The following is a 22,612-nucleotide window of genomic DNA, read 5'->3' as shown; positions in this document are numbered from 1 at the left end:
ACAGTTTTGTTAAATTATTGTGATATTGATGCTCAAAAGAGACTAAATGTGTTTTACTTGTTCCAAGAAGTTGAAGAATCAAAATTTAAGCCCACCTCTATTTACAACACTAACCTGTGAGTGATAGTTTCAAGGTGAAATTCAACATACCAGAGTCACTGTAACAAGAAAAACTCTTTTTAGAATAATGTGCTGAACTTGTTAAGATGAAGATTGGAGTCCGGTGTCTTGTTCAGCCCTCTGGTTAAAGTCCCACAGACTGTGAGCTAAGATGCTGTTAAAATGATTAGTCAGTGGCGCTTAAAACATTACAGTTCAAGTGCAATAAATCATGACAACGAGGTAGCGCACTTCAATAACTTTTATTTAGTTTACAGATGTATTCCATTTTGAAGTTTGCAGGGGGGGAGGGGAGAGCATTAGTGCTATTTACAATTGGTTTGAAAACGTGTATCTCTGTACAGATTTGAACCCTGATCAATATAAACAATATTTTTTTAAGACCTAGTGCTGTTACAAAGCGATTCTTTAAAGCAAAAACAACAAAACCCCACAAAGAAACAGGATTATATTACTTTATAAACAAATGAAAAAGAAATGAATAATAAAAGAGAAAGAACAAAAGAAAGAAAACAAAAATCCATCAGTCCATCAATGATTAGGGAGGATTTGCTGCTGTTAAGCACAAGACATTGTCAGAGAGTGACTGTGAACTGGCTAGAAGCTAACCGTATACACAATCATAGACTAAACACCAATATAATGTATATCACCAAGATCTAAAGTCGTCATTTTCTATATAAGATTCATATTAAATATATTCTACACATATTACCTTAGTTTGGAACATTACTTCCACTGGAAAAATATAAAATAAAACAAAGCTTTTTATACATTTGTTTTAATAATCTAATGAAGGAGCACATGCTTTAGTTGTGCAAACTGGACTTATTAATGCAGATTTAAGAGGCAAATTAAGACAAATAAGGACCCTTTTCCTTCTGAGTTAATGTCCGTGCTTACAAAGCAACTGTCTGAGAGATCCTTCACAATACTGCTATAAAAATAAAGGGAGGGGGGGCACAGTGAGACAGCGACAGTGTGTCACGGAGGAAAGAAAATTGGCATGATGTTTCATTAATCACAACACTAGTCGGTCGATAATATGAGTGGACTGTCAAAACACAGTCACCAAAAAAAATCATGAACAAACAAATATCGAAAAACAAGACCTTAAAAAAATGGTTGTTTTCTATTTGTTTGCTTGTTAGGCTTCGTTTGGCTAAAATACAGCGGACTCAAAGGAGTGGGATGTGTCGCTCTCGACATAAAAAAGGGAATCGTTTCTCTCTTGCGACCTTTAAGGGCACATGCAGAGGAGGGCAGTAAAGAGGGCACACACGTGTGTGTTATTATGTGTGTGTGTGCGTGTCATGTTTTGAGTTCTCTGATCAGGCACGTCTGCGCTTTGTCTGCCGCACTAAGGGGTATCACGCAAGCACGCGCGGCTCGATGTGAGGACAGGAAGTCGGAGTGTGCGCGTTTGTTGGTATGCTGATGAGCTGTTAGTGGTTAAAATTCTCAGCGGTCTGTATGAGAAAACAAGGCCACACGCACAAATTTGGGCACTGCATTAGAATGACAACCGGCCAGAGTAAAGAGCCAGTTAGAAAGGTGACTTGTAAGAGACCGCCTGAGGATGGCTCGACAAGGTGTGTGTGTGTGTTTACTGCAAATGTGTGTGTGCATGCATGTGTATGGCAGAAGGCTTCAAAAGGATTTCATTAAGAAAGAAAGAAAAAAAAACATGCAAATCCAGTTCCTTCTCATTTTCAGTTATGACAGCAAATCAAGTACAACAAAGGAATCAACTCTATCTTTAATCAATTTACTGCTCTCCAAGTCTGTCCTGGATCAGCCTGAGCCTGCTGTCCTTCTATGCATGTGTATGAGGGAGAAGGGGAAAAACAGAGAAAGTGCGAGTTTGTTTGTTTCGTTAAATGTCTCTATGAGTATTCGCAGTGTAGACAGGCTACAGGACAAGGTACAAGCTCATTAGGTCCAGGACATGGAGGGCGAGAACGGATGCAAAGGATGAAAGGGGGTGGCGGTGTGTATTTACAGAATGACACAGCAGTTACTCTCCCCGGTCTTCTCTCTGTTCCTCTGACCTGGACACACAGCACACAAACGTCATGATTAAACAAACACCCACACAGCACTGTCACAGAGTTACTCAGCTCAATAGTCAGACATCACCTCAAAAGGACAGATTTAGAAACATACTGGTAGGCCAAGTTCAGATACTGCAACACTGCATGGAAATACTTTTGATATACTACAACCATATAACATATGTAGCTCATAAATGTTCTAAAGAAGGTCTAAATCTCCATCTCCTACAGCTGAGCAGCATTTTGGGATTTCATGAGACTGGATCTGTTGCTCAAACTCTCTGAGTTTGTTACATTTCCTAGTGGTACCTGAAGCAACAATGCCTCATTTTTTTTTAAAATGTAGACTCTTGAAATCTACACTTACAGTGTTGTGTAAAAGTCTTAACCCATCTCTCATTTCTTTACATTTTGTTAAAATGGGAAATCGGTGCTGCAATTTACTGAAATGTGGAAATACAGCATAAAAATCTTGAAAATCGAGATTTGGTATGACCACAGGCTTAACTTTCTTAGGCAGGATGATCCAACACTGCTTTAATAAGGTTGGGGAGGCCAATTCATGAGTGATAGTGCTCCTGACTTTGTGTTTTAATGCTTTTCCTGCTTTGGCAGTGTGTTTGGGATCATTGCCATGCTGAAAATGTATTAAATGTAGTAAGTCAGATGCTCTCCAGTTGGTACTTCATAGTGGATCAAAATCTGATGGCACTTTTCTGAGTTAAGATCTCCAACACCACTGTCTGAAATATAGCCCCAAACCATGACACAGCCTCCACAGTCATCTAATTCTACAGATGCTTGGAGATAGTCACTGTTGTACCTCTCTCCTGACCTCCAACGTACATATTAATACCAATTTGAACTACAAAATGTCACATTTGTATTCATCACTCCATTGCCATTGGTTTTCAGTCAAGATCTTGTGCAGTTTGCCATATCTCAGCCTTTTCTCCCTGTTTCACTTCCTTAAAAACATCTGCCTAACAGCTCTTTGGGAATCAACTTGTTGGTGCAAACATGCTATTTTATGTCTCTCAGACTGTGTTGTCTTTGAGATTTTTCATAGATTCAACTAAAGAAACGCTGGCTCATTCCTTAAGTTAGATTCCATTTTCTATGCTTAAATGATTCACAGGTCAGTGTGAGGTGGCTTGATAAACATAAAAAAACATTTCTCTGAAAATGGTCAGGTACAAGGACTGGACTGAAAAAGCAACCAAACTTTAAAAAGCCTAGAGAACTCCTGCTCAAGAGCACTATAAAAAACATACAAGACCAGAAATTAAAAAATAGGGGCGACTCAGGTCTTCATAAACAATTCACATAAAGAGTACTTCAAATCTAACTTTGTAACTGTTTCTCCACATAACAAAAGTTCATTCAGATTCATTCTTCCTCACATGGGCTCACAGATACCCAGTATGAGAACTTTGATGTCCATTTGAACTCTATTCGCTTGTCATAGTCATAAAAAAAATGAAGCAAATCTTCTGGCATGATTTATATTAGCTATATTCTACACAGTGTGTTGTATCTTGGGGATACACTTCAAGGAGCCAATTATTTGCACTAGTGGCTGCTCCTAAAACAGAAGCCATGTGCAGAAATAAATAATGGCTGGGAGCGGAACATTTAACGTTGTTCAGCATGTGAAAAGCCTCCTGAAAGGAAAAAGGGGAGACGGGGAGCTGGTTACCTTGGGAATTTGGCTCAGGCAAAGTCTCTCTGGCAACTAAATGCATCACTGTGGTCTTCCCCAAGGGCAGTTTGAGAGCTGAGAGAGGGAGAGAAGGAGGGAGAGGATGAAAAGGTTATTCAGTGAGCTACATTATATTTGCCTGCACAGTGTCACTCAGCAGAAGTATAACATGACTTTTTAACAGCTTTCTGAAACTGAGTGTAAATTATAGATTGGATAATGTTGAGCTACACATAGAGAAAATTAAATTGTCAAATTATGCGATTAAAGTGGGATTGCAGAATAATAATCACTTGAACATGAGGAAATTGTTGGCAATCTGAATCCACATGTAACTGAATCATTTAAAACACTGTTCACAAGCGGCTGAAGGAGCGGCTAGTTTCTTGCTCTTGAATAAGACGACTCGGTTCCAAGTTTTATTGTTATTTGCAGATAATATTGCAACATAATTACCAGTAATAAAGGTGCAAATTAAACGATACTTAACACTAAAAAGGATTAATTAAAAAAGAAATGCACAAAATATCTGACACACGTGTAGCGTGTAGTATGTACATGCACATGTATACAGTGGATTCAAGTTCAACGGGATTAGTTAGCAGACAAAAGTGAGAAAACACAAATGTGGAGGTTGCAGAGCACCCTCTGGTAGACATGCTATGTAACATGTTTAAAGGGTGTTTTTCCCCATTTCTTCTTTAGTTTTTAAATTTTAATTTACCAATACTGATATATTAGCTACTATAAGCCAATATATCTGCCCTGCCAACATATCAGTTGAGCTTTATTGGTAGGCATTCATGTTAGTATGAAAAATAATGGAAAGCAATGGCTATGAGGAAGGCAGGTGAAATATCAATAAAAAAACAACAACTTTGTAATACCGAATAGACCAAAACCAATAGATGAGCTGCTGGATACCCCTTAAAGAGATAATATAATCCAACTTGGCGCCTGCAGCCTGGGTCAAGAAGCCAAAAGAAGTAAAATCAGAGGTCGATAAGTGCGCTTCAAAGTAAATCAACAACATCAGCAAGGAAAAAGCAGCCAATAAGATTGTAAAATATTATTTTATTATTGTCTCACAGCACTCTAACGAACCTAAAAAACAAAAAAAACAACCCACCCACACGCCTCGGAACAACCCTGCAGGAAGGTGAGGCACCACCGGATTTTGTATGAATGCAGCATAAATGCACGCTTCATCCTGTCCACTGACGCCACTCGGCCCTGCATGCGTGTGTGTGTAGCACAGCCTCGCCCTTGGCCACACAAACACACAGACCTGCTGCTCTTTTTAAAATCCATGACACAGACACCAGAGGAGAGAGATGGAAAAGGAGCACATTCAGTCTGAAATGGTGCCTCCAGGTTCATCTAAATGTTTCCATGAGACGCTGTGGTATGCCCTCGCCTTTGGTGGGTGTGTCAGAAGTGCTCGTCAGCAGTAGCAAGTTGAAAAGGTAGCGCTCACAACAGACCAGCTGCCATAGGTGCATAACATAACAGGTTGTTCAGTGCAACCCTGCTTCTGTTTAAATAAGAGTTTTGCTACCTCATTGTTGGAGCTGGGCACAGTCTATTTCAATAGGTTTTTACAAAGTCCTCAGACTACACACACAGCTGTAATTGGCATGGGGTTAAACAACCACTGCCTAAAGGCTGGAGCCCAGAAATGTCGTGAATACACAAAATAAGAAGGAAAATTTGCAGGATCTCTCACCGCTTCGCATAAGTTCATATATAGTTATAACTTTTAAAACTACACACTCCTGTTAACATGTAATAGTTGGCAACTTGTGTGTGTGCTTTAAAATGTGTGTGTCTGTACTCAACAAGGATTCTGTGTTAATGTGCAAACATGCTAAAAGATAAGGGAATTATCAGATGGATGGCAGATAGAAGACTGCAAAAGGGTTAGGGTGCGCTGTAACACCGTTAACCACAAAGCACCAGTCAAGTCTAAATTGGGTTAGGCAGATAAAAAAGCCTAAAAGCCAGAGAGAGTGAACTGGCCTTCCACAACAGAAGACGTCCTTTTCTGCCTTTCACTCTCGCTTCCTTTCTCTCTCTCCTTTGTACCACTTGAGGTCTCCTTTAAACGCCAGTCTTCCCTCTTTCCTGACCAGCCTCTTTCCCCTCTTTTTCCTCTGTTTCCTCTCTCCTCCCTCTTTCCCTGTCAAAGCAAGCTTGTCCAGAGCACTGAGGTACCTCTGTTCTGTGACTCAGGAAAAGGATGAGAACAGCAAAGAACTTTCCAGCAGCGCACGGCTGTGATTTTGTGTGCATGTCTATGAGCGAATGAGCCATTTTCTCTGGGTGGTGTAGCTTCAGTGTTTTCTCACCTCCTAGTGTTACGTTGCCGTGTAGAAAACGTCCCTGGTAGATGAGCCTCAGGATGTTAGGACTGCTGACCTGCTCTTCCTCCCAGTCTGTAGGAAAGCAGAGAGAAAGGAGGAGACAGTTAAAGAGAAAGGAGCCCTGCTGGTTCATTTTTACCTCTTATTTTACTCGTTTTCCATGAAGTATTAATTTGACATTTCACAAGTACAATTTAATGCACTTCAAAACCCACAATATACAAGAATCCTAAAGCTGTGTATAAAAAGCTGTCGTGTCGGCGTGATGAAAATGCTGAACACAGTGTAGTGAAAAGAAATCAGTTGCTGCCTGGTAAAGAAAAAAAAGAAGAACCACAGACAACCACACTGAAGATATTTTAAGACATTTAGGGCCTTTATTTTAAATCCTTAAAGGCAGAATGTATAATATTTGGGCTTTGCGGGATGCCCTACAGAACGTGAGAAAGAGCCGAGGCAAAAGAAGAAGACGAGGTGTGGCTCGGGAAGAGCTAAGGACAAAAGTGAACGCATTAAATGAGAGAGAAACGAGAGTGCCGAGTTGCGCAGCAACAGAGTCTGGCCACCAGATGTTTGTCTCTAGCTAAGCGCAGGGTGTTGTTGCTGACTGAGAGCCTGCTCTGGGTCTCTCAGGGTTCAGATGGGTTGTCTGGGAGGAACACAGGGTGCTCCCAACACTGACGGGATTGAACAGAAAACTTCTGTTGTCGAGGAGAATTCGAGTCCAACTGTGTAATTTGTAGTTTTTCATGCATCGTGGAGTTCTCTTAAACTGGAGTACATTAGCGGCACCGTGGGAAAAAGCTAGAGTTTTGAAGGTGACGTAAGGTGGGCAGTATCAAATGAATTCTAACCCTGGTGCACAGCAGCAGCGAGGCAAGTGGGTGTATTACAGAAAGGAAGCGGCTGCACTGTGATCCCACATTCCTGTATGCAATGATAATCAGGCTGAAAGGAGTTCATTCTAATTACCCTACACCAAAGATATGCACATTCCCCACACTGCTATATAGACCTGCATGTAAGCAATTAGCAGTTGGTCTGACAGCAATAAGTCTGATCAAGTAGTTTCTAAGCAAATTAACAAATATTTGTTTACAGTTAAATTGTTTAATTAGAGCTTTTACAGAGATTTGGTAGCTGTGCCTGCGTAATGATGATATTTATTAAACGCCACATATTAAATGCAAAAATGTTAAAGAATATAGACCTGTAAGAAAAACCAAAGCTGATGCTAAAATCTGACATGTGTAAAGCAGATGTGAAAACCCAGATCTTTCTCATGTAAATCAAATAAATAATACAACTGTGTTATAAGCACCTTTGTAATGAGGTAAGAAAGAAAGTCAACTCTAATGCTAATTTTGCTGTTAACCTAAACCTTGAACTGTCCGTTAATCTTGTTTGCACATTACAAGCTAGAGCAGCTCCACAATCATCCACCGTCTTCGCTAGCTCGTTGCTGACTGTTTGGTGTCGAGCAGGTACATTTTCCACGTGTTATTTTTTAGTTTTTAAATGTCAAACATGAAAAAGAAACTTCCAATACTGAAAAAAGTGAACTGAAAAAGTACAACTGCAGGCTGGACAGGTAAACAATGATATTTTTCTTTTGCTACAGATTACTATTATAAGAATATATATTTAACCTGCTTTTTCACTTTTAAAAAAAGTCAATCAGCTTTGAAAATGTGGTTACTGTAAAAATAAGTTTGTAGATGTCTGTAAGAATTAATCAAATATATGAAAAGCTATATCTTAAAGAGGAAAGAGAGAAAAAACAAGTGTGCCCTGACTGCTTCCAGGAGTACCCTTGTACTGCTGTACGGATCATGAGTGCATTGCCACGTCCATAAAAACAAAAGTCTTGGCAGTTTGTTGGTGAGGTGTGTATTACAGTTTTTTACAGACGCTAGGACACATTTCTCAATACTTAGGTCACGTTTGCAAAACTCCTCACACAGTGAGCACAACAGAAGTCTATGTGGGCTAAACTGAGGACCAGTTATCATTGTTTTGGCACAAAATGCATTCAATGACTACATCTCTCAAATTTCATGAATTATCTTCTCACTCAGACACAACAACTGCCAAAAATCTTTGTACGTACAGGACATTTTGCATGTGCTTACATACTGTTTTCAAAACTGTTAAACTTATGGCCAAAACAATAACACAATGCAAAACTTGAAAAGACAGCAAAATCCAACAGCAATATTTTATTGAAACATATTTTAAATCTAAAAGTGCAGCTTAACCAGCCACAGCTTATTCTCATTGTAGATGAACATCTACACAGGTGTTACACAGGTGTCAATTTTTCAACTCCTTCAATTCTGGCATGCCAGAAGATTATTTCCTAGGTGTGTTGCCCAAGATGACATAAGATGTGATGTGGATGAGAACCTGTGGCCAAATGGAGAAGACCGAGTAGATTAGCATTACTATTGTATGTGTATCAGTGGATGGTGTGTATACAAATTCTTGTATTTTGGGATTACTTAGTGCAAAAACAATAAAAATACAGAAACAAATATTAACAAATTCTGCATGATGTCTGATTCATTCCAGTAACATATATTGAAATTATAAACAGAGATGTGTCCTTGTTTTACACAAGAAAACACTGTGTAATGCTACATGTTGTTAGTGTTTTTTAGGTCATTGTTTTGTGGGTGACAAAGTGTGTTTGTCGGCTGTCAACCTTTGCTAGTGTTCTGGAAGAATGAGTTTATTTGAGACCTGGATGAAGTGTTTTGGTAGTTGTAGTGCATTTTGAATGTGAAATGAACTGCTTTGCCAAGCTGACGGTCAGTTAGGAGGATTGTGTGAAGTGTTTTGCAAAAGTGACCTAAGTATTGGGAAATGTGTCCTAGCGTCTGTAAAAAACTGTAACACAAAGCCACAATCTTCCCAGGAGGAGATGTCCCAGAAGGTTCACCCCAACGTCAGACCATGCAAAAAAAACTGTACAGAACCCGAGAGCTAAATCTCATACTCTACAGGCCTCAGATAGCATTTTAAATGTCAAAGTTCACAATAGTACAGTTTAAAAAGGCCGAACAAGTATGGTTTTGTTTGAAAGGGTAAACAGGAAAAAGCCTCTTCTCACTAAAAAGAACAGGGCAGCACAGACTAGCTTTGCAAAGCTGCCTCAAAATGAGTGGAGATGTTTGTCTACAATAGAATGCTCCGTGTTTGGTGAAAACCAAAAACACTATATCAGCACAAATACCCCATACCCTCTATCAAGCACAGTGGTGGAGGGCTTAAGTGGTAGGCTTATTCTGTAGCCACAGAACCCAGGTATCAGGTCATTGAGTCACTGAGTCAACCATGCACTCGTCTCTATACAAAAGTATTCTAGAGTCAAATGTTAGATCTGTCTGAAAGCTGCACCTTAGCTGAAATTGGGCCATGCAACAGGACAATGATTCCAAGCACAGCAGCCAATCTGTAACAGAATGGCTGAAAAAGGAAATAATCGAGGTGCTGCAATGGCCTAGTCAAAGTCCAGACCTCAAACTAATTAAAATGTTGACAACCTTAAAGAGAGATGTGCACGAATACCTTTAAAGCTCAACGTACTGAAGCAATGCTGTAAAGAAGAATGGGACTACAGTCAAGCAGAAAAATGATTTGTGTTATTGCTGCTAAACGTGGCTCTACAAGCTACTGAATCTTGGGGTGTGCTTAGTACAGTGAAAACCTTTTCACCGTACTGTAAGCGACTGCCTTAGACCACAATGATTTTATTCATAATGTAGGAACTTGTTATTGCTTTCATATTTATATTGCACATACATTTATAGCAGACTCATACCTCTGCATATCGATGCACATGTATCTGATGTGAATAGCAATACATAATTGAGCTACTCACCCATTGGCCAGTTGTCATAAACGTGTTTGGCGATATCTGCTGCAGAGTCGTTGGGAGAGAAGAGGAATTCTTTCGTCTTTCCACTGACCAAAATCAGCCGCAGGTTTATCTGCAACACAGGTAAAAGCAAAAAAACAAAAAAAACAGCATTAGTGAATGTGAGAAACAAAAAATGAAGACAGAGAAAAATGCACATTCAAACAAACAGCTGTCCCATATGTCAGATTATAGAGCTGGGTCAGGAAGCACACGGTTTCAAGTTAGTAATTTAATAGGAAACAGAAGAAGGATATGAAGACCCTGAGGAACATCCTTCCGTTGGATGAACTCCCATCAGTCTCTCCAACTTCCTCTTCAGCTTTCTCAATTCCCTCAAACTGTATTTCTTTGTCTTTGGTTCCCATGTCTGAAATTGAATGGAAGTTTGTCTCTCGCTTACCATTCCTCATTTTTTTTGTCCCTGTAGGTGTTTGAGCGAGACATTTTTCAGGCAACTAAAATTAAAGATTTTCTTAAACCTTTACCTGAAATTAGAAATGCTGTATCCATGTTTGTTTTGTACTGTAGTTTATGTAATTAGTCACCTGTGTTTTTAATTACGTTTCCACAGTCATATCATGTATGTATTTTTTAGGTTAATTTCCTGGATTTGTGTGTAGAATTTAACCCCTCCAATGTGCGATCACTGAGTAACTTTAGATTGATACTATTTATAAATCAGATTGTGAAGCACCTTAGTAACTTAAACACTACCACAGCACATGTTGACCTAAACATTTTGGTTTTAACAGTCTTAGTTATTGTTGTTGTTGTTTTAGTTGTTTTAATTGACTTGTTTTATTTATTTATTTGTTTTTTCTCTATATTTTACTGCATCATTGCGGTGCATTTTATTTATTTTAGTGGCATTTTACATTGTTAAGCACTGCAAGCAGCATGGACTGTTTGGAAATGCGCTATCTGAATAAACTTGACCTTGACCTTGACTACCTAACTTCACTATTACTGAATACAAACTCTCATTATGTGTACTGGATAATTCGGCTGACACATTACAAAAATACATCCACTGAATTCTTCTGTACTGAAAAAAGTACATACTTGCAGTTTAACAGAGAGAGAGAAAAAAAACCCTCAGTGGTGATCTCTGCCCCGCGTAGAGACAAGGTCATTATTCACCAATGTGACTGTGCAACTAAAAAAAAACCACATAAATGAGAGGGACACACGTGTTTTGCTTCCAGCCACATGATTTTGTTTCTCTCACCTTAGATCACCAGCTCCCAGCGAGAAAATATACACAAGTGAACTGAACACACGTGGGGGTGTACATTTAGAACCGTTAATTTGCAGAGCAATTAAACTGCCGAGCACTAGGATGCAGATGAGAGGCCTGATATGTGTTTAGCAGTGGTACAGTGTGCCTTTAAGAGCAGAACTCAGTGGTGTGTGCTTGCCTTTGCTTACTGTATTTGTGTGGCTGGGCCCCTGTGTGCGCATGGCACGAGCACGTGTGTCATTGTTGTCAGTGTGTTTCCATGTGCCAAGTATCTGTTAGCCTTCTACACCACACCCCGTGTCCTACCAAACCCACTCTGCTGAGCGCCACACACACACACACACACACACACACACACACACACACACACACGGAGCCGGGTGGAGTGATGTAACAGAGCTAACACCAAAGGATTGAAACTGAGATCTCTTTAAGTACGTAACCAAATCAGCTTATAGGTTTAAGCATGGACGAGCCATACAGAAGCATGTATATATATATGACATATACAAAACATCACGTACAATAAACATAATGAGCACAAACACTGGTAAATGTGCCTCTAAGAGATTAAATCAACTTAATAATGAGATAAGATAATTTCAAGCTTCAGTTTTGTGTGTGTGTGTGTGTGTTTTTTTCATCTATTTGCAGGTGCACTGTGTACAAACACATGCATCCAGGCAAACAGACTCACACAAACACACCTTTAACGACTGGGAAACGCTAGAAATAATTCACTGCTGCTTCCGGCTGTGATTCACAAAATATACCTTTAACAACTTTGATGACACAGATCATAAAAGCATGAATTTGCATCAGCTTTTGAGCGGATGCCTGAAGGTAAACATGCACACTGTTCCATCTGTTTGATTGTTATAAACACAAACACCTGAACGTTACAGGCAAATGCAGAAAAGAAGCAGAAATGAGCACAAAGTGAGATTCAAAGGAATCCCCTTTGCATACGAGAGGTTTTGCTCCTTCCTAGTAGAACACCTGGTAGTTACCATGGTGTCACCATGGCGACAGCCAGTGGTGAGCGGCTTAACCTGATAACACCTACAGGATAGCTTCGCTTCAACCTCCCACACCCAACCCCTGCCCATTTTCCATTGCTGTGTCACATCAAACCATCTTCCCATGCTTGCTGCAGTCTCTGCATCACCTCACTCACTCTGTCTCTTTCACTGACTCCATCAATCTCTGGCTCTGTACAGCGTACAGTGGAGAAATGTACAAGGCCGGAATAACAAGAAGAATTGAGCTAGCCTGGGTTAAACAAGGCAAACTAAGCCTTTCTTCTTATATATGTCACCACAAGGGTGAATTTCTGCCTTTGCCTCTCTTCTCTGTCTCTCTTTCTTTGCTTTCTCTATTCTTACAAGTCTCTTTCTCTCAGTGTACTTCCTGGAAAATGCAAATTATTAGAAAAAATAAATGCATGACAGATGCAGATGTTTCCACTCCAACTGAGAATGTTTGAAATGGTTTGCGTATCAAAATTATGCAAATCTCATGCTATGGCCAGTGCAGCCGCCAGATTTCCACAGAACTGAAATTCCTGCAGGACTTGTGAACAATGTGCAAGCCACCTGGAACATCAGAGCATAAAATTAGAAGAAAAAATCTTTACAAAAGACTCGTGTGCACTTCAGGGACATCAATGAAAAGTACCAGTCCTTGTGTTCTGGTGGCTCATGGTGGTGTAAGACCTTACATTGAGCTATGCTGCTACAGATGAATTTCTCCCCTTTTCCCTCTCTGTTCTAATTCTGATTTCACCTGAGTCGAGATCTCAGCTCTCCCTTGCCATTTTTCCCTTCCCTGCCCCCTTTTCCCAGAGGCTCACTGCGCCTTTCTCTCTTCCGTAAAAGGGCAAGGTAATGAGGTTGCACAGCCAGCTCAGGGAAGTATATTCAATTACAGTCTATTCTCTCTAACAAATACAATTGCTCCAGGTAAGGGGAGGAAAACAATTCATGCGTAATCACAGTACAAACACATATCTCCAGGCAGACTGCTAGTTACTCATGCATACAAATACTACATCCTAACCCACTGCCAGACGCACTCTGAAATGCCAGAAATTAGCACTGTGAACATGTCACTAGCTTGCAGAGCTTGTAGAGCTGTGAGAAGAAGAAGAAGAAGAAGTCACTTAGCAAGTGTTTGCAGAGCTTGCAAACACTTTCACGTCCTCGCGTTGGAGACGCGAAAGTGTGCCTAGCTCCAGTAACAGAATGCGGAAGCATCCTTGCTCCTATTCCTGGCTGCTTCTGAAAATAACACAATAAAGAAACAGGTTACTTATGTGGAAAATTGGTGACACAGCTTTTTGCCTGTCGAGCCTCTCTGCTCCACTGCAGACCAGACATTCACAAAGTCTAACACTAATGTGACCCGGCTGCCAACAAATGCCATGCCGTAAACATGTGAGCAAGCAAGCCCTCTTAGCTAAATACCGTTTGCACACGGAGGAGAGCAGGAAACTCAATGCCATCTATAATTATTCCTCCCTGAGCGCCGCTCTCAACTCTTTCTCAAGGCACTGTTGTGTGTGCATATGCACGCATGTGTCTGTGTGTATGTTTACAAGTGCATTAAAGAGTATTGCTGCTCTTTAGACCCTCTGCAGCAGTCAACAAATTACAGAGTGGGAAGCCATCCTGTGGGAATATATTAGAGCAGCTTTATATGTAGTCTGCGCAATAAGGTTAGCTGCTGCTGTCAGAGCGGATTCATAACTGCATGAATGAATTTAAGAGAGGACATGGGTGATTAACCCGGCTGTGGTCTGTTTAAAGCAAGGCAGCTGGATCCAGCAGCCAGCTCGCTTTGACTTGCCCGTTAAATCTGGAGAAAATTCGGCTGTAAACCTGAGAAATGTAGCTGCACAGCACTTTAAATACTAATGAATTCTACGTCAGTGATTTCACAGACAATTGCGGAGAGGTCACTTTTCTTTCTGTCACTGCTCTCTGGCTGTAAATATTAAATGCTACAGAATGGGCCATGTTCTGGTAACCTGTAACACATTTGTTGCATTTTTTAAAATGACTTAAAGACGTGTGAAAAAGAAACAGCGTTGCAAGCTCTCAGTAATTTTCCAAAGACACAAAAAAGAACCACAATGTTAGTCTCCATTAGCGTATAAATTATGCGCAGGAGCCTTTATTTTCTTTAATTGAAAACACGCTGAAAAGGGATAGCGCTTTTAGAAAATCACTGTGCATATTGGAAGTGCTGGTTAAATGCGTGTATTAAAAGCCGCGAGCTTCATCTGCGCCCATGTGCAAACTGTAAGCGAGCGCATGGGAAAGCAAACTCTTTCGATTTGTCAGAGAGCCTCATTTTGAGTTTGACATAATTCAATATTCTACACAGAGGTATTTTATCGCTTGCACGAGTTCCCTCTCTTACGTTCGCACATACACACAAACGCAGTCGTTACGTAACAGTGGCTGACTTATAAATGTGTGATACAAAAAAGCAAAGCCTAAGGCAAAGATTTGTAATCTTTGAGTCTCTGTGAGCATGTGTGTGTCTAGCAGCGTTTGGGGGGGGGCAATGCTCTAATCACATTAAACGTTAGCTTTTGCAAGCTTATCTTTCTTTCCTCCCTAAAATGTGCTACCTCTAATCTTTGTTTTCAGACCTGAAACATTGCAAACTGAAGTTTAGCAGTTTCAAGCAGGATCCTTGAAATTATGCTGAATTTCAAGGATCCTGCCCTCGGTTGTGGGCAAAAGACCTGCAACTGACAAATAAAGGCTATCTCATCTCTCAACAAAGGGTGTGCCAGGCAACAGATTGGTGAACCAGCTTGTTAGGTGCACCAATAGCCAGGCCAACTTTACTTCTTTATCTTTTAATGAATGGGTGACATGCAATGACTTCTCCCCACTAAGGGAGGTGGATAAATTGCGATAAACAAATGTGGCTTTATTAAAAATAAAAACAATATGTGAAACAACAGGAGATGTGGGCGTCTTTTGTGTTTTGCATTAACCAGTGTCAATGAACTTCTTTGCTAGTGATGCGATAAAAACAATAAAAACTGTGGCGTAATCGTGACTGGATATTTAATAGACTAACTGACTGCATTTTAACAAAATGTTTCCCTGGCAAAGCAATGATGATGTGTTTAAGTGAAAAAGTGAAATAATTAGGCTCAGGGACAGAGAAGAAATATGGATTAACATAATTTTTAAGAAATATTTTTAAGAAACAGTGCAACACTCATGCATATTCATACAGACATGACTGTGCAGATGATAAATTTGGATATCAGCATGTTCACTGTAGGAAAAGATAGAACGGAAGGACCTTTACCCAGTTGAAATGTTTATTATTAACTTTGCTATCTTTATAGACCACATATCTACAATTGCTGGTGTGTCATGCTTTGTTTTGACATGGCTTTCCAACAAACTCTAGATAGGTATCGTTTCCATGAAACAGAGAGAGGCCAGACAAAAGACAGTGATGCTAAGGTTAAAGAAAGATAATTTGACAAAAATATACACTTTGAAAATAAATTAAGCCAAGAAGAAGTCACTATCGTTACATGTTTACATCATGCCAACAAGATGCAAACAAACTGGCAGAAAGGGGCCGAGGGAGAATCTTTCAAGCAGTTGCCAGACTGAGAGGAAACCTAATCTTCCTCCAAACTTTTAATGTTAAGAGAAATTGTCGTCTTTGCTCTTGCAACAAGAAAGCTCCAGCAAAGCAGTCTGGCTGGTCAAAATTTATTCCAACACTGCTGATTGTGCCTACAGCCATGCTATGATGGCTGCTATGTCAACACTTGTGGTAAACAGGGGCCTAGTTAGTCATCTGTGCTATTTTGTTCTGTTTTTCTGGATATATGTGAGCTCCTCTCTGTGATCATGTAATCAGTGTACAAAATAATAAAAACACCATCTGACTGAAGTCCTTGCAGACTCGAAGCTGGAAGTTAAATGTGGCACATGCACTTAGTTTTGTGGTGCTCGTCTTCTGTGTTCGAACGACAAAAATACTGACCAGGATGCACGCGAGCTACAAAACGCAGTCAAGTTTGTACCTATTTAATACATAGGAGAGTTGGTTCTCTATGGTTCTTGAAGCTTGCTCTGTTTCTTTTCTCACGTTGTATTGACAAAAGTATATGGACATTACACCTACAGGAGCTGCTCGGCCCATATCCATACCAATAGGCGCTCCTGGTGCACAATTTCTGTCCTGATGTTAATGCCAGAGGAGGTTTGGGGCTCTGCAGTTAGTCAGGAGCGCATCAGTGACTTTTACAGATGCTCAGCGACCTTGTAACTTTATGTGGTCTGCCACTTTGAAGCTGCGTTGTTGTGGCTTCCTCTTTGCAATAATACCACTTACAGCTGATCGAATATCTGAATATCTAGGACAGAAGAAATTTCACAAACTGACATGCTGCAGCAGCTGCATCCTGTTACAGTATCAGAGTACCAGGGAGCGCTTTAGAACGACCCATTCTTTCACAAATGTTTGCAAAGGCACGCTGCATGGACAGGTGCTACCTACCTGAATTCACAGTTTAAGATCAGTGTCCTAAACCTTTCGCCCTTTTAGTGTACTCGAAGCTCGTGCTTTATGGTTCTTGAAGCTTGCTCTGTTTCTTTTCTCACATTTGTTTAGGTAATTTGCATATTTGTGGTCTTGAATACTGAATGCAGTAAGAACAGAGAAAGAAACCTTGACAGTGTTCAGCCTTGCTTGCATTTCCTGTTTTAAATGGAATTTTCAGACCTCGCTTTATTTTTATTTTTTCCCCACTGTAGCACAACCACAGGAAGGAAACAACAGGGCAACGGGTGTTTATTTTTACATAATGACCCTGACGGTGCTGACTTTTATTTTGCTGTTATTAGTTAGAATAGAATAATTTTGGTTATTTTTTCCTTTTGTGTCCTGATTGCTCCTTTAGCTACATTTTGCAAGAACACATGTTTAGCACTGCTGCTGTGAAATAAATTCATCTTTTGATGAACAGGGGACTTGTGATTTATCCTCTGTTATTTATCCTTTCAGAGACTCTTATCCTCACAGTTTTTCAAACAGCAACTAGCATTTCCCCTCCCCTGTTATATGCCTCCACAGACCAGTCAAGATGCAGTTTACCTCTGTGTTACATTTGACAGTTTAATGTAGCTGTTCCTCATCTCACTAGAGGAACTATGGGTCGTAGATTTTGTTAGCTGTGCAGCTGTGCTGTAAAGTCCCGTCAGCCACTCTTCTGATTTCTGATATAGATGCAAAATATATTAAAAATATATTTAAAAAATCATTTGACTTGTTCTTGTTTTGCTTTGTGTCTTCTGTGTTTTTGAACAAATTTAATGTGGGAAAATAAAAAAAAGAACGGTTCCACAACAGCCCTGGTTTCTCATGTGACCCCCAATCCTGATCTGTACTTTCACCATAACTTCAAGGTGTACACCAAAGATTATTGTGGACCAATCAGTATCCAACCTTGCTTGTTTCAAAAATAAACTCAGTTTCCGAGTTACGTTGTTGAATGTAATAAAAGAGGTGTTTCCACTGAAAATTATGGTGTCTTGGGTATGAAAAGGGAGCTATCTTGTCATAATCCCACCCATTTTGTTTTCCTCAAGACAATGTGGGAAGGGCTGTACCCAGTGACAAGACACCAGCTTATCACAGGACTAGCAGAGGGAGACAGACAACCATTCATACTCACTCGCTTCACTTATGGACAATTTAAAATTACCAGGTAACTTAACCCTGTGCATGTTTTGGACTGTGGGAGTATGCCCACACAGACACTTGGAGAACATGGAAACTCGCCACAGAAAAAACCCATTTGACTGGATTCAAACCCAGGACCTTCCAGTGCTGCCCTCATCTTTCCATAATTAACATATAAAATCCAAACATATGGACAAGAAATTTTATCATCCTTCACCTCTGAACAACACAATCGAATCTCTTCATCCTTGACTCAAACTGTGTGCCAGATGCACAGAAATACTTGAAATACATTGTGTTAAAAAGAATGAGATTGAAGTGAGGTCTCACAGAGACCTTGACCTTTAACAGTCAAAGTCTAAAGAGTTACTTTATGAATCCAAACACATACATGTACTAAATGTGAAGAATTCCCTTAAGGAAAGCATTTTAGGACATCCGGAGCCATGAACAGCTATGCCATTTTTAAAAAGCATCATATATGTTCTCAAATCTTAACATAAATGAACATGATAACAAGCTGATAATTAAGTGTTTAGAAAATCATACATCTCCCTGCCTCAATATAGGCAGAAGCTTGTTCAGTGACCATAAAACACCACCCTATTTCCTGTTGGACTCTATTAGGGGACATTAATCATTAAATAGAGTATCTACTGTAAGAGCGATTTTAAAAGCACCACAGACCTTTCTCAGATGCCCTTTCTTAGGCTGCTTCCTAACTTCCTGTAGAATAGGCAGCTAATGGCTGCATTACAGTACTAATAGCATTGTAATAGTGTGCTTTCTTTCCTTCGCAGCATCCTCAAACTTTCTACAGCAGTTTGATTGGGCAAAGTAAAGACACCCTCTGCTTAGAGATCATCTGCAAAGGCTAAAAATTCATAAAGGTTATTCCATGATCATTGTATAACACTGAAGGCCTTTCTTCCCTGACTTTAGCGCTGACCTTGTGGTTTGGATTTGCATCTATGGAGCTTCACTACACCTCCAGGTTTTGAATCCAAGGGTAATCCGATCCAAGAGAGACGAAAACTCGCTTTTTCAGCAGCTCCCACTACTACCAGTCAGTCACATGTCTGATTACACAGTTGCCCCATCATGCCTCGCATCTCTCTCCAAGCCCTTGTCCCTTTGTAGTGTCATTCAAAAAGACCCATCCTTTGATATGACGACGTCCTCATCATAGCCAGAATCTGCTCTGCTCCTCTTTCTTTTTTTTCTCTCTCCCTCTCCTTCCTGTCACAAGCAAGATCAGCCGTTTCCTGTGCTGTACCTGACAGCCTTTAATCCATCAGCTGCTTCTCTTCTCTCCAGAAACAGGCAGGGCCTTCTTTTCATGCTGTCATCATACTCCTCCCAGCCTTCTTCTCTGAAAACCTGCTTTGCTCGACACACACACACACACCTACACACACACACACACACACACACACACACACACACACACACACACACACACACGGCGACATTCCTCTCTCTCTTATAGGCACCAGGTAGGTGCCTTTGTTCACACATTCCTTCTATGCTTTCTCTATGTGTTCGGAGCTGTCACACAAAGGTTTACTTCTTGCGGCTTTCTCCTGCGTCCCGTGTGACTGTTAAGGACGTCACACTTTAAAAATGGCTGTTCAACACATCAGGAACAAATGAATTAGCATGACAAATGTGCACGACGCTATAACCGAAATGCAGTGAGTTACCTGCAGATAGCCCACACTCTAACAGGATACTGTATGCTGAATGTGAAGCAGAGAGGTCAAAGAGATCTTTATCCAACAATGATATAAGAGTCAGAAAATGTTATGGTGATGGTGTAAGAGCTGACAGACAGGACCATGCACCCAATTTATCAGCCAGGGTTAAAAATTTCCCTGTTTATAGTTTACTTTTGGTAAAAAGATTCAAAGAAAACTGCTTCATAACCAGCTGTATCAACTGATTATAAAGACAACATGGTTTCTACTGTAGCGAGGCTGAGGGTACAGGATGGCTGTTATATGCAGGTCAAAGGTCACTTCATGCTCTTTCCACAATGAAATACACCATGTCGATTTTTTTAAAAACAATAATAAAAGTGTTTTAATTAAAAGTGCGCAACACACCTCGGGGTTAGAAAATTGCGTGGAAAAATTTTACGCATTTAATAAACAGAAGAACGGAGGAGACTGTGAAGGGCGGTACGCAGAAACATTAATGAGAGAAAAACGATGACGGTTTCACAGGAATATCCGAACAGTATTTTCAGTGTCACTTCCCAGTGTCTGTGAGCATCTGTAACAGTTTAGGGCTCTGTAACAGCCCTATCCTCACCCTTCATCCAGGGGAGGCTCCACTGTCATCATCTCAACAGGGAAAACAAAACTCCACTAAATACTTTTAGAAAGAAATGTAGGAAAAAAAGACAAAAAACACAAACAAGTTGTCAACTGGAAGAAATTTTAAAGCTACAAGAGAGAAAAAGAGGTTTGCAGAGTCCTGTATCCCACAACATTACCAATATGCAGGTCCGATGCAGTGATGACAATGACAAGTCAGAAGCCACAGCATACATAGGAACCCCTGACACTTATAGTACTGAGGAAATGAGACAGTGTCACAGCAAAGACAGAGAGGCCCAAAGCAGGATCAACAAAGGTCAAATAGAGGCAGTAAGAAGAGGAAGCATGATGGTGAACAATGAGATGAAAGGACTTTCATGTATCCACCACTAAAGCATATGCACACACATGAACATACAAACATTTGTGTGCGCATTCAAAATGACTGCTGTGGGAGCTGGCGACGCTCCGGTTTTAAAAATGTGGGCAGAGATGTCAAATTACTCTTGTACGCTTCAATCGATTCTTCTCTGATCCACCTGTGAACCTCTCGACTATCCATTTCTCACTTTGCGGGTAAATTCGAGGCAAAGTGTGACAGAAAAAAAAGAGATTACAAGGTACAACGTTTGATAAAGTGATAAAAAAATATATATCACTGGTTGCGCAAAGCTGTGATGAAATTATGCTTTGCGTGGCTGAGAAAGAAGTTGAAAATGATGCGTCCGGAACTGATAAAGAGTTCACCAAGACGTTTGTTTGCCCACGTGTACGACTCGCTCCCGCCTGTTGGGTTAATACACATCACCTATTTCTGACGTGCTTCTGCATGAAAGCAAAAAGAAACTGAGAGCTATTTATAACTTTCCTCCGGAAAAAGGCTATATGGTAGGTGCGATGCATGCTTCATCACGAAACCTCAGAAACCTCTCTTCATAAATCTTGCTCTTATTGGGTTTTTTTTTTTTAAATACTGTCTCTGTTACTCTCCTTGTATAAAAGATTGCATTTCTAGGAAACCTATATCTATAAAAACATGCATCTTTTTTCTCTCCTACATGAACTGCATTCAATTTGCACAACTTATTTCTTTCTTGAAATGTGGGCTTTTGGAACAACTAAACACCTCTAACTTCAGTCTTATCTTACCCAAAGAAACCACAACCTTAACCCTCTTAACAGGTATACGCACAGTTTCCTATCCTCTGAATGTCAAGTGAATTCCTCTAAAAGTTACAGTGTACTGCCTTATTGTCTTTTTCTTGGAAACCGTTGCTGAAGAGGCTAAAAAAAAAGCAACAACAACAACAAAAACTATCAACTTGTTCACCAATTAATGCTGACAGAAAAAAAAATTTCAAGGTTAGTGTTTGTAATAAACACCATGAACAGTAGTATAAAGATTTTAAGGTACAGAATTACAAAAAACAAAACAGCAGTAATAATAATAATATAATAAATGGCTTAGTGAGCAAGAAATTAACTTATCTAGCCTCTATTAACTGTAAATTTTATTGGAAATTGAGATTTCTGTCTTTTTTATTCCACAGCAGGTTGCAGTGTTATAGCATCACACTCAGTTCACATTGAAATGCACAGAATTCAAGACAAGCAACACATTGCTGCAGAAGTGATGACGCAATATCACAACTACACAGTCACATTCAACTACAGCGCAGCCCACCTAGACCCTTATTTGTTTGTTTGTCAGTGCAGCTATGTCACGTCGTAACTGACGGTAACTGACGACTAAGCTAACGACTCTTGTTTACATCGCAGTCAAAAAATAAAAGGTTGAAGCTATGTTTTAAGTGTAGTGTTAAACTAAAACTTTAAGAGCGGTCTCAGATATGAGCTGTGTGTGGGTTACTATTTGCCTTTTGTGCTCTACTGTAACCTAAACTGGTGCAGGTAATGAGTAAATGGTCACAATGCAAGTACATTAGGAAACACTGACACCATAGCACGAAAAACAGCACGGAAAACACTGGGTGTTGTCTCCTTGTTTTAATAATAATAATAATGGATTGGATTTATATAGCGCTTTTCAAGGCACCCAAAGCGCTTTACAATACCACTATTCATTCACTCTCACATTCACACACTGGTGGAGGCAAGCTACAGTTGTAGCCACAGCTGCCCTTGGGCAGACTGACAG

General features: G+C 40.1%; 1 protein-coding gene and 1 long non-coding RNA gene across 2 annotated transcripts in view; both read right to left on the bottom strand.

Annotated features, from left to right (window-relative positions):
- Positions 1–343: 343 nt before the first annotated feature.
- The window catches only part of ubl3a (ubiquitin-like 3a), a 36,998-nt gene continuing 14,729 nt past the window's right edge, over positions 344–22,612 (bottom strand). Inside the window, exons 2-5 of the mRNA XM_040031899.1 lie at positions 10,123–10,231; positions 6,225–6,311; positions 3,874–3,951; positions 344–2,171 (exon numbers count right to left, since the gene is read on the bottom strand). Coding sequence (XP_039887833.1) covers positions 2,119–2,171; positions 3,874–3,951; positions 6,225–6,311; positions 10,123–10,231 — 327 coding nt within the window. The 3' untranslated portion in view covers positions 344–2,118. The remainder of the gene's footprint in view (positions 2,172–3,873; positions 3,952–6,224; positions 6,312–10,122; positions 10,232–22,612) is intronic.
- LOC120733603 lies at positions 17,196–22,459 on the bottom strand. The gene is made up of 2 exons (XR_005695865.1): positions 19,574–22,459; positions 17,196–19,541 (listed from the first exon to the last, which is right to left on the bottom strand). It is a non-coding gene; the product is annotated as an uncharacterized LOC120733603 (long non-coding RNA).

Source organism: Simochromis diagramma, unplaced genomic scaffold (genome assembly GCF_900408965.1).
Source record: "Simochromis diagramma unplaced genomic scaffold, fSimDia1.1 OVJJ01000216.1, whole genome shotgun sequence".
NCBI lineage: Eukaryota > Metazoa > Chordata > Actinopteri > Cichliformes > Cichlidae > Simochromis > Simochromis diagramma.
This window is presented reverse-complemented; position numbering and strand designations above follow the sequence as displayed.